The sequence below is a fragment of the Astyanax mexicanus genome, chromosome 17 (genome assembly GCF_023375975.1).
Source record: "Astyanax mexicanus isolate ESR-SI-001 chromosome 17, AstMex3_surface, whole genome shotgun sequence".
NCBI classification, from domain to species: domain Eukaryota; kingdom Metazoa; phylum Chordata; class Actinopteri; order Characiformes; family Acestrorhamphidae; genus Astyanax; species Astyanax mexicanus.
Genome location: NC_064424.1, coordinates 3,531,957 through 3,546,411, shown reverse-complemented (window position 1 = coordinate 3,546,411; position 14,455 = coordinate 3,531,957). Strand labels below are relative to the sequence as shown.

The 14,455-nt window shown below is 39.8% G+C and overlaps 1 protein-coding gene across 1 annotated transcript in view; it reads left to right on the top strand.

The window, feature by feature from the left end:
- nnt (nicotinamide nucleotide transhydrogenase) overlaps nt 1-14,455 on the top strand; it is a 90,308-nt gene that overhangs the window by 59,396 nt on the left and 16,457 nt on the right. Inside the window, exons 18-19 of the mRNA XM_022666533.2 lie at nt 753-912; nt 7,181-7,262. Coding sequence (XP_022522254.1) covers nt 753-912; nt 7,181-7,262 — 242 coding nt within the window. The remainder of the gene's footprint in view (nt 1-752; nt 913-7,180; nt 7,263-14,455) is intronic.

Genomic DNA, 14,455 nt, shown 5'->3' with positions numbered 1-14,455 from the left:
TTGATATTAAGGATATTTCAATTCAATTTGTGTTCACAAGGATTTGATTTAATTTGATATTGATTCGTTTATAGAGATTTGGATTTGATATTTAATTTAATATTGATTAATTTTAGGGATATTTCAGTTTATTCCAGTTCACACAAGGTCCTGATTTAAATCAGTTTGCTATTGATTCAATTAAAGATATTTCAGTATGATTCCAATTCACAAGAATTAGATTTGAGGATTGATTAAATTTGATAGATTTATTTAGGGACATTTCAGTTCAGTTCAGTTCACAAGAATTCAAATTGAGATTCGATTCTACTTGAGATTGATTAATTTAGGGATATTTCAGTCCGGATTTGATTTGAGATTTGATTAGATTTCATATTGATTCAGTTCACAATATTTCAGTATGATTCCAATTTACAGGGATTTGAATTCAGATTTGATTCTAATTGAGGCAAATTTGAAATATTAAATATTACACACAGGCTTCCAATGCAATGAAAAAAACACTATTAAATATTTTAGTTAATTGGATTTATTTGTTATATATATTTTATAGTGGAGTTGCTTGAATTTTACCTTGTAAAAGGTGTATGAACCCTGTGTGTGTATCTGACGTTTTCCTACATGCTGCTCCTGCCATGCTCCACTAAGAGGCGCTCTAGCTGCTCTGGAGAGCTCTGTGTGAGGGTGGAATCTCTGGAGCTCGGAGGTTTAACCCTGTGTAACTGTGTTTGTGGGTCTGTGCTCCCGTCTAGGCCATGAACCGCTCCCTGGCCAACGTCATCCTCGGGGGCTACGGCACCTCCTCCACCGGCACAGGCAAGCCCATGGAGATCACGGGGACCCACACCGAGGTCAACGTGGACCAGAGCATCGAGATGATCAAGGAGGCCCAGAACATCATCATTGTTCCAGGTAACTTCAGGCATTGTTCCAGGCGGCTCTGTGGGAGGGAGAGCGAGGCGGGCGGGGAGGGGGGGGGTGGTCCTGGGCTCAAACCTAACCAGGACCGAAGTGTGCTGTCAACAGTTTTCAAACATTCCATCATGTTCTGTCTGTTTAACTAACCCTGGCTGACCCCCATTACATCACTGGCAATTTTAAACCTCTTTCCTGCTCGGGATGAGCTCCCCCAAAGCAAGGCCTGTACTCTGCCCTGTTCCTCGGTGGTCCTAGAAGCCGGGCCTTTGTTTTTATATAGGATTTATGGAGGATCTGGACGGCTGGTTGAGCAATGCGTGGCCTTGCGTTGTGCCTGAGCTCTCAGTAGAGCAGCGTAAGCGTGGTGCAGACATGCGGTTGTGCAAGACGAGCCTCGAGAGGTCTGGTTTATCTGTCTGTCTGTCTGTGGCTGTGAGACAGACACACACACACACACTCGAACACACATGCACACAAAAAGAGTGCTGTGACGATATTTAAAGACATCTTAACAAGTTTAGCCCTAAAATAATACAACACAACAATGTTTCATGGTATTTTTGCGATAACGATACATTTTGGCGATTTGACAAAACACTGAATGTAAAAAAAGAATATTTCAAGAATACACTACTGCAAAAATAAATTAAATTTAAATTGTATTATTGCATACACTATGATATGGCACACCCCTACCTGAGATAATATTAAAAAAAAAATTATAAAAAGAATTTTATCAGATTTGTAACAGAATCAGTCAATGATAAGTGTGATTTTTACCTGGGTGATGGGGTATGATATTTCACGATATATTGTCATTCACCATATTCACCAAAAATGTTGACAATATCATCGCAAACAATACGATATGGCACACCCCTATTACAAACTACAAAATGTTTTTTTTTCATCATTTTAAAATATTCTGTATTGAAGATTAATACTAAAATCATCCAAAGTATAAAGAAAATTTACGGAGTTTATTTTTGACAAACAAAAACGTTTTAATGATGGAACTGGCACTCATCAGGACCGCCAGAATAGGAAGAGCAAGAGTTTCATCAGAATTACTGCTTTGCTTCTTCCTTCCTTCCTTTGCTCTCCTTTCCTTCCTTCACTCCTTCCTTTCTTCCTTCCTTCGCTCTTTCCTTTACTACTTTGTGCTCCTTCATTCCTTCACTACTTCCTTCTGCTCCTTGTAATAAAGATTTTTAACTTTTTTTTTTTTTTTAACAAGTTTAAAGAGACTTATTTTGTTTCCCCTTTACAGCCCTAAGCATGTATTGAAGGTTTAAAATTTTGATTAGAGTTTACGATTATCTATTTAAAGTTCAGTTCAGTTAAATTTTGTATATAATTCAATATATATTGCTAATAATTTGTTCTGCTTCTGCTGCTTTGAGTGCGTTAAAGGGACGTGACAATATATCAGTTTTGCGATATATTGCAACCTTTCAATAGTATCATATTGATATGTGATGTGACAAATTTGGATATTGTTATTTAAGCATAGGCACACTAAACTCCTATATATCGCTATACTGCCTTTTTTATCAAGTTTGAAGAGGTGTCCTTTAAATATTGCCCAACTCTGCAGGTCTAACCTTTTGATTATGGTTTAATAGGCTGATTTAGTTCAGTTATTTGGAATCGTGCATCACCACAAGACAACCTGAAGTTCCCTCACTAAAGTGACTCACTGTTTTTCTGCCTCGTTCCTCCGAATGATGTCTGGAACCCTCCGAGGCCTCCAGATTGGCCTCCAGCGACGGCTGCGGCTCTCGGATCGCTTTGTTCTCTGCAACAGACTGTTTTACAGTCGCGTTTTATGATCCGACAGCAGGTCGGGGAGACGAAGACGTTGGAGGCGCTGCAGTGGTGGAGAAGCCGGGCTGTTATACACGGGAATATGAAGAGAAAGAAGTGGAGATGATGAACGCTGCAGCCCTGAATAAACAGGACCGAGAGGCCAAACACAACAGAGACGCACTTCTTAAACAACAAACTCCCGTCCAGACAGTTCTGGGATCTCCAGTTGACTCATTTGCCTGTCTGTATTTGTTTATTGAGGAGTATTTTATCCTCTTCAGAAACACAGAATGATTTTGTGATATATTGAGTATCATAGAATCACAGAATCAGTAGCGCAAAAAGGGGATATGCAGTGTATGCGACGCGTAGGGGCACTGCACTAGAGGGCGCGCATGATAATACACAGGGGCGTCGCCTGGCCTGGGCTTCCGGGGCTTTAGCCCCGAATAAATTTCCAGTAGCCCCGAATCGTTTCTCACTCAGCTCAGCTGTATTATTAATAAGGAGACAGGCCGTGGTCTGCTGTGAATAGAAAATCCCTTAACGCCAATCATGGAGCCAGTTCAAGGATAAAGTTCCGCCTTTCAGGAGAAACAGCCAATCAGCTTGCTGGTTTTGCGGAGCACGGTGGGCTAGTAGGGAAGCCCCCGCCCCAGCCCCCCCACCGCCTCTCTGCGGAGGATTTTTGAGGGGGTTTTGAGGTCTTGCACCGGGTTTAAGCGCTGATGTTAAACATATCTGGATATACGGCGATTTTCCTAAAAGAAAGGTAACTAAACTAACCATGTAAACTGTGATGGAATGTTTCTGATAGCTGCTTAAAAAGACTAGTCTCTAAATCAAAACACACAGATCAAGGTTTGAGAATGTACCTGATCAGCCAATAACTGTGTTTTTATTAATTTAGGATTGCAGGATCACTGTAAGCTATAATTAACGGAAATGTATTTAGCTAACCTGTTAGCTAGAAGCTAGATGTTGTGGATAGCCAGAATTTAGTACTATACTTATTTTAAATGAGTCTCTTAACCCTGGTCTCTGCCCTAAAATTGTATGTTTTCCACCAGATCCAACTGATCAGCTAATAAACTAATATAATTAACTGGGCTGAGCCCCAGATTTTTACATACCCAGGCAACGCCCCTGATAAAACACATCAAAAAAACAAAAACAAGCACTAATCAGGCATGTTTTTACAATGTTGTGTATTTACAGTGTGACAGATCATAACAAGTAAGTAAGTAGATGGTGAATCATAAAACTAAGAGGTTATAGAACAGGGGTTGCAAACATTGTTTTTTGTATTGCATAACTGATATTCTACATCTACATCTTTTTTTTATAAATGCCTTAAAAATCATTAATAATCAGATATAACAAATATGTAGAAAGGGCAACAATATAGATGGCTGATGGTTCACTATTTGGCCTTTCTATGCATGTGTTATAACTGATTATTAATGATTTTTAAAGCATTTACAACCTAGTTTGGACATGTCTCTCCAAACCGTCACTGATTGGTGGAAACTGCAAACTAGACCTCGAGCAGTTTGGACTGTGTGTCTCTCCACTCTTCCTCCAGACTCTGATCCCTTGATTTACAAATGAAATGTAAAATTTACTGATGATCAGTGATGGTTTGGAGAGTCATGTCTGTCATCTCCTGGTGTTGATCCACTGTGTTTTATTGTCAAGTTTCCATGTTCTCCCTCTATCTGTGTGAGTTTCCTCCCACAGTCCAAAAACATAGAGATCAGCTAAATTCAGATATTTTGGATTGCCCAGATAAAAAATAATACTCTAAATTGTATATCTTTATATGCATGTGTAGGTTAGGGCTGCAATTAATGATTATTTTACATTACATTACATTTGGCAGACGCTTTTGTCCAAAGCGATAGTGAAATACAAAAAGTAATAGTTAAAGGTAAAAACATCTTTATTTAGTGCCTAAAGGAGGTCAAAGGGACATAATGGCATAGAGGAGTAAAAAGGAGGGGAAGAAGGAAATGTACATTACATCACATTTTGGTAGTCGACTTATTATTTTTTTCAATTAGTCAACGATTATTTCTGCCATGTCCTCCCTCTTTAAAAAACAATAAAAACAGCTGAACATGAGATTTAAAAGGCATTTAAATGTCTAGATGTTGTTTTAATGTGGAAAGTACAGATATTTTGTGAGTAAATATGTAGGTAATCTGTTGTGTTTGGGTGCTTTTGGAGACACAAACTAAGTTGAGTTTAAACTGTGTGAGTGAGCTTCTGTTCCCAGCCCTTTGTGTAATGCGTTATTTGTAGTCGACAAATTTAATTAATTGACATTGTCGATTATATCGATAAATCGTTGCAGCCCTAGTATAGGTATGTGCATTGTATAGGAGTGTGTGTGTATAAAATGTGTGTATTGGTAAATGCTGTAGTGCTGGATGCAGTCCTCCAGGTGGACGGTTGTTTCCGGTTGAGAGTACGCTGTGCGGTATTGGCTGCCTCTTCTCACCGGTGTGTGGATGAGGGCTGATTGTAAAGTGTATTTGGGTTTCTAGAAAGGCTCTATATAAGTATAACTTCATTCATTCATCTAAAGTCAGTGCAGTTTTGGTTTCCTTGAAAATCTTACAGCACTTCATGCTTCCCTCTGCTGACTGCAACTTTTATGGAGATGCAGATTTCATTTTCCAGCAGGACTTGGCACACTGCCCACAACGACAAAAGTACCAATTGGTTTTATATAATATTCTAGTTTTCATTGGCTGTAAGCCAAAATCATGAACAGTAATAAAAGAAATAAAAGCTTAAAATAGATTACTGTGTGTATAATACATCTATATAATATGAGTTTCACATTTTCAACTGAATTACTATATATTTTATATATATATATATATATCAGAGCATCACAAAATCAGAGTATCGCGCAGCCTCTAGTAAGCGGTTCTTCTCTTTTTACCGCTCTGCTCTTGTTTTCTGTGGGTTCCGCTGCTTTGTTTTGATATCCACGTTTCTTATAATTGGAGCAGTCACAGTCACTTAGGCTGATTGACGTCTGCGAAAACATTTAGGCCTTTTTTCAGTTCGACGCCGGACTTTTCTGGGCAGGATTGTTTTCCTTAAGGTGAGTGCTTGTGTAAAAAAGAAATGGAGGGAAGAAAAGGTAGAAAATCATTAAGAGTATCGGAGGGTGTGACGGGTCTGCTGCAGTGTGCTGTGCTTTTAGAGTAGATGCCTTAGCGAATTTTAATGTAAAGCTTCAGCTACAGCTGACAGTCAGTTTTTTAAAACCTTGTTTGTTTTATACTTTATTGTAAAATGGACCGAGATGGAGAGACTTTTCTTTTTTTTCTTTTTATTAACATACAAGATTCTTGCGATTTACAGATATTTTTAGACTTCTTTGCCAATGCCAGTGTTTAAATCATGAGGAATAATGTATAAATTAGATATGGAATTAATAAAATCTGGTTAATACTACTAATACTATTACTAAATAATAATAAGTAGAAGAATTAGTACTAAGAGTAAAAATGGTGCTGCTTCTACTGTCTATAATAGTAGTAATGAAATAGAAGGAATATTGTTAAAATTAAGTAATGATAAATAGAAAATGGTGTAGAGAATGCATTAATCATGGTACAACTCTAGATGATGATGATGATGATGATGACGATTTACCCTAAATACATATTATTTAATCGTGCATTACAGATCATGCACATATATGTATATGAAGAGAATTAACAATGACTTTGAATTTTTGTTATTGCTCATTTACTTATTTATTTATTTATTTATAATTTTTTTGTTAGATTTTTGCGTATCGTGTACTATTGCAATATTGTTTTTTGCACTGTTGTATCGACTTAAAAAAAAACGCTATTGATTTTTAATTATTAATTTAGATGTAAAGATTGGTGTCAGAAGTGGTGCATTCATTTACTGTTGCTGTTCTGATTGGATAAAAAGTAAGCTTTTCAGAGGTGCCAATTGGTCCAGCGGTCTAAAGCACTGGCACTATGATTGGGAAAGATCACTGGTTCGAATCCTGGTCATGCAGCTTGACATCAGCTGCCGGAGCCCTGAGAGAGTACAGTTGGTCTTGCTCTCTCTGGGTGAGTACAGTAGATGGCGCTCTTTCTTTCCCCTCATCACTCCTAGGGTGACGTTGATCAGCACAAGGCTGCATCTGTGAGCTGATGTATCAAAACTGCACAGCAATAGCGCTGTGATGCTACTTGGCTCAAAAAGTTCAAAAAGAGGCGGAGTCTTCAGTGACTTCACATGTATCGGAGGAGGCATGTGCTAGTCTTCTCCCTCCTGGTGTTGTGGCATCACTAGTGATAGGGGGATAAATATATACTATGATATATTGAATTGTATGCTCTGTATCACCAACTTCTTGTATATATTTCAGCTTCTAATGATTTTAATATGTGCTTTTTTTTTTTTGCAGGTTATGGTCTGTGTGCTGCTAAAGCCCAGTATCCCATCGCTGATCTGGTCAAGTCACTTACTGAGCAGGGCAAGAAAATCAGGTAAACCACACACACACACTCGTGTACACACACTTACACACACATTTTTGTACAAATGTACACAGTATAGCCTCTAAACAGCTCTTTAGGGTTTGATGTGGTGATTTTGGTGCGAGCTGCTGATGCGTGGGTTTCTGTTTTTTCCCGGTACTGCTGGTGTTCTCGGTTCTAACAGGGGGGTCTGCAGTGTGTCGGTGTGTGTTGGTGTGTGTAGATTACAGCTTGAACATCTCACTATATATGCAGGTTATCTAGATGATCACAACCTACACTCAGGTCTTCCTATTTCCCAGCAGCATGATGTAGATCTTCCTGGGTTTACAGTTAAAATATCAACGTTCTGTTCAGATCAGTCTGATTTGGTTTAATTTTTGTTGCTTCACTTTTCCAGTACTGAGCATCTCCAGGTGTTCAAGCCCTATAAAATAAAAATAATTTTAGACCAGCTGGCATGCACCTTCATGATCAGGACTGATCAGATAGAGAGATGGAGATAACAAATCAATTGAGATTGATAGAGAGAAAAAGATAGAAAGGAGAGAGAAAGGAGAGGTAGAGAGAGATGGGTGAGAGAGGGAGATAGGCGAGAGAGAGAGAGAGCTAGCGAGATAGATAAGAGATGGAGAGTGAGAGAAAGAGATAAGAGAGATGGATAAGAAATCAAGTGAGATAGAAAGGAGAGAGAGAGAAAAGAGAGAGATAGAAAGGAGAGGTAGAGAGAGATGGGTGAGAGAGAGATAGTGAGATAAGAGATGTAGAGTGAGAGAAAGAGATAAGAGAGATGGATAAGAATTCGAGTGAGATTAGAGAGGGATAGAAAGGAGAAACAGAAAGGAGAAAGATAGAAAGTAGAGGTAGAGAGAGATGGGCGAGAGAGAGAGAGATGGATGGAGAGAGAGAGAGAGATGGGCGAGAGATGAGAAAAGAGATATAGAAGAGATAAGATATGGATAGGAAATCGAGTGAAATTGATGGAGAGAAAGAGATAGAAAGGAGAGGTAGAGAGAGATGGGCGAGAGAGAGATAGTGAGATAGATAAGAGATGTAGAGTGAGAGAAAGAGATAAGAGAGATGGAGATAAGAAATCAATTGAGTGATAGAGAGAAAAAGATAGAAAGGAGAGAGAGAGAAAGGAGAGGTAGAGCGAGATAGGCGAGAGAGAGAGAGAGCTAGCGAGATAGATAAGAGATGGAGAGTGAGAGAAAGAGATAAGAGAGATGGATAAGAAATCAAGTGAGATAGAAAGGAGAGAGAGAGAAAAGAGAGAGATAGAAAGGAGAGGTAGAGAGAGATGGGCGAGAGAGAGATAGTGAGAAGAGATGTAGAGTGAGAGAAAGAGATAAGAGAGATCGAGTGAGATTAGAGAGAGATAGAAAAGAGAATGGAGAAAGATAGAAAGTAGAGGTAGAGAGAGATGGGCGAGAGAGGGAGATGGGTGAGAGAGAGATGGATGGGGAGAGAGAGAGAGAGAGAGAGAGAGAGAGAGAGAGAGAGAGAGAGAGAGAGAGAGAGAGAGAGATGGGCGAGAGATATGAGAAAAGAGATATAGAAGAGATAAGACATGGATAAGAAATCGAGTGAAATTGATGGAGAGAAAGAGATAGAAAGGAGAGGTAGAGAGAGATGGGCAAAAGAGAGATGGGTGAGAGAGATGGATAGAGAGATGGATGGAGAGAGTGAGATATGGGTGAGAGATGGATTAATGGAGAGAGAGATGGATGGAGAGAGAGAGAGATGGGCGAGAGAGATGAGAAAAGAGATATAGAAGAGATAAGACATGGATAAGAAATCAAGTGAAATTGATGGAGAGAAAGAGATAGAAAGGAGAGGTAGAGAGAGATGGGCAAAAGAGAGATGGGTGAGAGAGAGATGGATAGAGAGATAGATTGATGGAGAGAGTGAGAGATGGGTGAGAGATGGATTAATGGAGAGAGAGATGGGCGAGAGATATGGGAGATTTGAGAGTGAGGGAGAAAGACAGAGAAAGGGGGAGAAAAGAGAAAGAGATGGAGAGGGGGAGAGTAATTGTGTTATTTGTTATTAGCCTAGTTTCAGGCCTGTTTGTCAGGTTTAAAGCAGGAGGGGTGTACTGAAACATGACATTTACAGGAATTAGTCGTTTGAATTGTTAGGGTTTATCACTAATTCTACATTAATGTGATTATGATGATAATGGTCGTGAAAACACACACACACACACACACACACACACACACACACACTTTCACACTCTTGTCCTTTTGTTCTCGGCATTCCACCAGATGCTGGCCGTCCTCTCTGGTCTCACCACACTAATTATGGCAAAACGACTAATTATGGTCTGCAGTGTGTTCTTTCTTAAGGACCCCACAGCACACTCAACACACTCAGCCCCAGCATGTCGGTGTGTGTTGCCAGCCCCTGTCATGTGCCTGCGGGGGGTGAAGTGCTGGTCAGCTGAAATCATGATAAGAACTGATCGAATAGAGATGGAGAGACCAAGAGAGTTAAAGATGGAGAGATAGGAGAGAGAGATAGAGAGAGAGAGAGCAGGGAAATGGATATAGAGAGAGAGATCGATAGAGATAGAAGAGAGATGGGGAGAGATAAATATAGATCGATAGAGAGATGGGTGGAGAGAGGGATAGATAGATGTAGATTGATAGGGAAAGAGATCGATCGAGAGAGAGATCTATAGATTGAGAGATGGGGAGAGATCAAGAGAGAGATAGGACAGAGAGAAAAGGGAGATAGATAGATAGATAGATAGATAGATAGATAGATAGATAGATAGATAGATAGATAGATAGATAGATAGATAGATTGATCAAGAGAGAGAGAGAGGTGAGATGAAGAGAGAGGGGCGAGACAGATATAGACAGAGAGAGAGGGGAGAAATAGATATAGATAAATAGAGAGATCGGGGAGATAGATATAGATTGATAGAGAGATAGATTGATCGATCGAGAGAGAGAGAGAGAGAGAGAGAGGGGAGAGATGGATATAGAGAGATAGATTGATAGAGATAGGAGAGAGATGGGGAGAGATAAATATAGATCGATAGAGAGATGGGTGGAGAGAGGGATAGATAGATGTAGATTGATAGGGAAAGAGATAGATAGATAGATAGATTGATCGAGAGAGAGGTGAGATGAAGAGAGGGGAGAGACAGATATAGACCGAGAGAGAGAGAGGGGAGAAATAGATATAGATTGATAGAGAGAGAGATTGATAGAGAGAGAGAGAGAGAGAGAGAGAGAGATGGATATAGAGAGATAGAGAGATGGATATAGAGAGATAGAGAGATGGATATAGAGAGATAGAGAGATGGATATAGAGAGATCGAGAGAGAGGTGAGATGAAGAGAGAGGGGAGAGACAGATCTAGACAGAGGAAGAGAGAGGGGAGAAATAGATATAGATTGATAGAGAGATAGATTGATAGAGATAGGAGAGAGATGGGGAGAGATAAATATAGATCGATAGAGAGATGGGTGGAGAGAGGGATAGATAGATGTAGATTGATAGGGAAAGAGATCGATCGAGAGAGAGATCTATAGATTGAGAGATGGGAGAGATCAAGAGAGATAGGACGAGAGAAAAGGGAGATAGATATATATATATAGATTGATAGAGAGATAGATTGATCGAGAGAGAGGTGAGATGAAGAGTGGGGAGAGACGGATATAGACCGAGAGAGAGAGAGGGGAGAAATAGATATAGATTGATAGAGAGATAGATTGATCGAGAGAGAGAGAGAGAGAGAGAGAGAGATGGATATAGAGAGATAGAGAGATGATATAGAGAGATGGATATAGAGAGATAGATCGATAGAGATAGGAGAGAGATGGGGAGAGATAAATATAGATCGATAGAGAGATGGGTGGAGAGAGATGGAGAGAGGGGATAGATGTAGATTGATAGGGAAAGAGATCGATCGAGAGAGAGATCTATAGATTGAGAGATGGGGAGAGATCAATAGAGAGATAGGACGAGAGAAAAGGGAGATAGATAGATATGGATTGTTGGAGATAGATTGATCGAGAGAGAGAGAGGAGAGATGGAGAGAGTGGGGAGAGACAGATATAGATTGAGAGAGAGGGGAGAGATAGATGAAGATCGATAGAGAGAGAGAGGGGAGATGAAGAGAGAGGGGAGAGAGATATATATGGAGAGAGACAGGAGAGAGAGATGGGAGATGGATATAGAGAGATAGAGAGATGGATCGATAGAGATAGGAGAGAGATGGGGAGAGATAAATATAGATCGATGGAGAGAGGGGATAGATGTAAATTGATAGGGAAAGAGATCGATAGAGAGAGAGATCTATAGATTGAGAGATGGGGAGAGATCAAGAGAGAGATAGGACGAGAGAAAAGGGAGATAGATAGATAGATAGATAGATAGATAGATAGATAGATAGATAGATAGAGATGGGGAGAGATATAGATTGAGAGAGAGGGAGGAGATAGATATAGATCGATAGAGAGAGAGATAAATATAGATTGATAGTCAAGTCAACCTTTATTTTAGATTGATAGAGAGATATGGGGAGATCGATACAGAGATGGATGGATTGATGGAGAGATAGAAATAGAGAAAGGGAGAGAAATGGGGAGAGATAGAAAGATTGATAGAGAGAGAGAGATAGATAGGGGAGAGATAGAGATAGATTGATAGAGAGAGAAAGAGAGAGAGATCGATAGAGATAAAGCTAGAGAGAGGGAGAGATAGAAAGGTAGATAGAATAATATAGAGAGGGAGACTGAGAAAGCTATAGAGATGAACAGATATAGAGATGGAAAGATAGAGAAAGAGAGAGAGTGATATAGTGATAGAAATGGAGAGAGAAAGAGTGAGAAAGAGTGAGAAAGAGAGAAATGTATTGATCTCTGAGGGAAAGTCTAGTCATCTAGACATCCAGTAGCAAATATTCTTAGTACACAGAAGTTACAAAAGGGGAAAAAGATAAATATAAGATAATACAGATAAAGAGAAATGATAAAGTATAAAAGTAGAGTATTTTAGTGTGTGTATAATGGAGGTAGTGCAGTTTAACACAGTAAAACAACAATGAACACCAGTTGCTGTGCTTACTGAGGAGATGACTGATGTCAGCTGTACAGTATTAGTGTGAATACACAGTTATATAATAATTGCATATATGTAAAAAGTTTAATCAGCTATAGCGCGCTTTGTTTTGTGAAGGTCTGAAAGTGCAGGCTTGTCTGGCTGTGAGAGTATTGATTGGGGTCAGCTTTGCACCTCCAGGGCCTCATTTGGTTCCTACGCCAGATTAGCCTCCTCTCGCAAACCCTCCTCTCGCAAACCCTCCTCTCGCGGGTCGCTGCGGTGACTGGAGTGAAGTTTCTCTTTCCACTAAATGCAATTTGTAGCGTGGTTAAACGCCTCAATCCAACCATCCATTCTTTCATTAGTTATTGCACCTGGTGCGCTGCCTCGCCTCGCCTTGCCTTTTCTCGTCTGGCTCTGGCTCTGACGGCGTTTCGGGGCCACGAAGGATAAGGGAGAGAGGGAGGGAAAGAACGAGGGAGAGGGAGAAAAAGAGAGAGGGAGGGAAGAAAGGCAGGCAGGCCGGAAGCTTGTGCAATTTTCTTTCCTTCGTTTGATCTGGGAGCCCGACAGCTGCTGCCAATTAGGGCATTTGCAGTTGATTAGAGGGGGAGATGGGTGGCCAGAGAGTGGACAGATTAGGTAGCGTTCTTGTCCCTTGGCCCCTCCCCCCTCCTCTCACTCTCTCGTAGCTAATTGGCTGGGGGTGTTGTTTTGTTGTGAGGGTTGGGGGGAGCGTGTGAATGCTTGTTGTGTGTGCATGTGTGTGTGTGTGTGTTGCTCAAAGACTCACAAAGAGTCTGGTCTGGTTTAAATCAGAATGGCTGTATTGACTGTAGTGACTGTACCGGGTAGTACAGTTAGTGCTACAATTTACCATTGTTTGAAAGCTATTGCCTCTACTGAATAATCAAATTCACACACATAGGATCTTTACACCTGCCGTTAAACATAACATCTGCATTTCTTATCTAAAAGATGAATATATGAGTGTCTAGAACACTATAAGGTCCTTACTGTGACACGACGAGATCCAGTTGTCCTTATTAACGCATAAAATGTGTGTTAAAACATTGTACAGATCTTTAATTTCTGTACATTAAACTCCAGTTCACTGTGACCAATCGGTTCTCGCTATTTTAACACTGCCTGAGAACTTCTAGAAAAGACAAAATGACCAAAAATAATAATTATTAATTATTATCTGGGTAATAAATCAGGTCAAACTGCACCTGAACAGCCGTTTAGCTCAATTTTAAGGAGGATATTTGATTGTCTGGTCAGATCGCGATCTGATCACGTTCTTACCACAAACCGTTTAGCTCAAATAAAAGGAGTACGTTCGTTATGTGCTGAAATGAACTGCACTGTGGGTACAAATGAACCAGAGTCTGTTTTAAAACGACCAAATAGTGCTGCTAGTAAGTATTATCTGTGTAATAAATCAGGTTAAACTGCACCTGAACATTGGTTTAGCTCAAATAAAAGGAGTAGATTTGATAGTCAGGTCTGCATTATGGGTGCAAACAAATCACAGTCTGTTTTAACTAAATAGGATTAAATAGTGCTTTTAGTAATTATTATCTGGGTAATAGATCAGGTTAAACTGCACCTGAAAAGCCGTTTAGCTCAAATTAAAGGAGTATGTTTGATATGTGCCGAAATGATCCAGCGTATGGTTACAAATGAACCAGAGTCTGTTTTAAAAGGGACTGAATAGTGCTGGTAGTAATTATTATCTGGGTAATAAATCAGGGCAAACTGCACCTGAACATCCGTTTAGCACAAATTAAAGGAGTATATTTGATATGTGCTGAAATGAACCACACTATGGGTACAAACAAACCAGAGTCTGTTTTAAAAGGACCAAATAGTGCTGGTAGTAAGTATTAGCTGGGTAATAAATCAGAATAAACTGCACCTGAACAGCTGTTTAGCTCAAATAAAAAAGGAGTACATTCGCTATGTGCTAAAGTGAACTGCACTGTGGGTACAAACAAACCAGAGTCTGTTTTAAAATCACCAAATAGTGCTGGTAGTAATTGTTATCTGGGTAATAAATCAGGTTAAACTGCACCTGAACAGCTGATTATCTTAAATTAATGGAGTATGTTTGATATGTGGCGAAATGATCCACAGTAT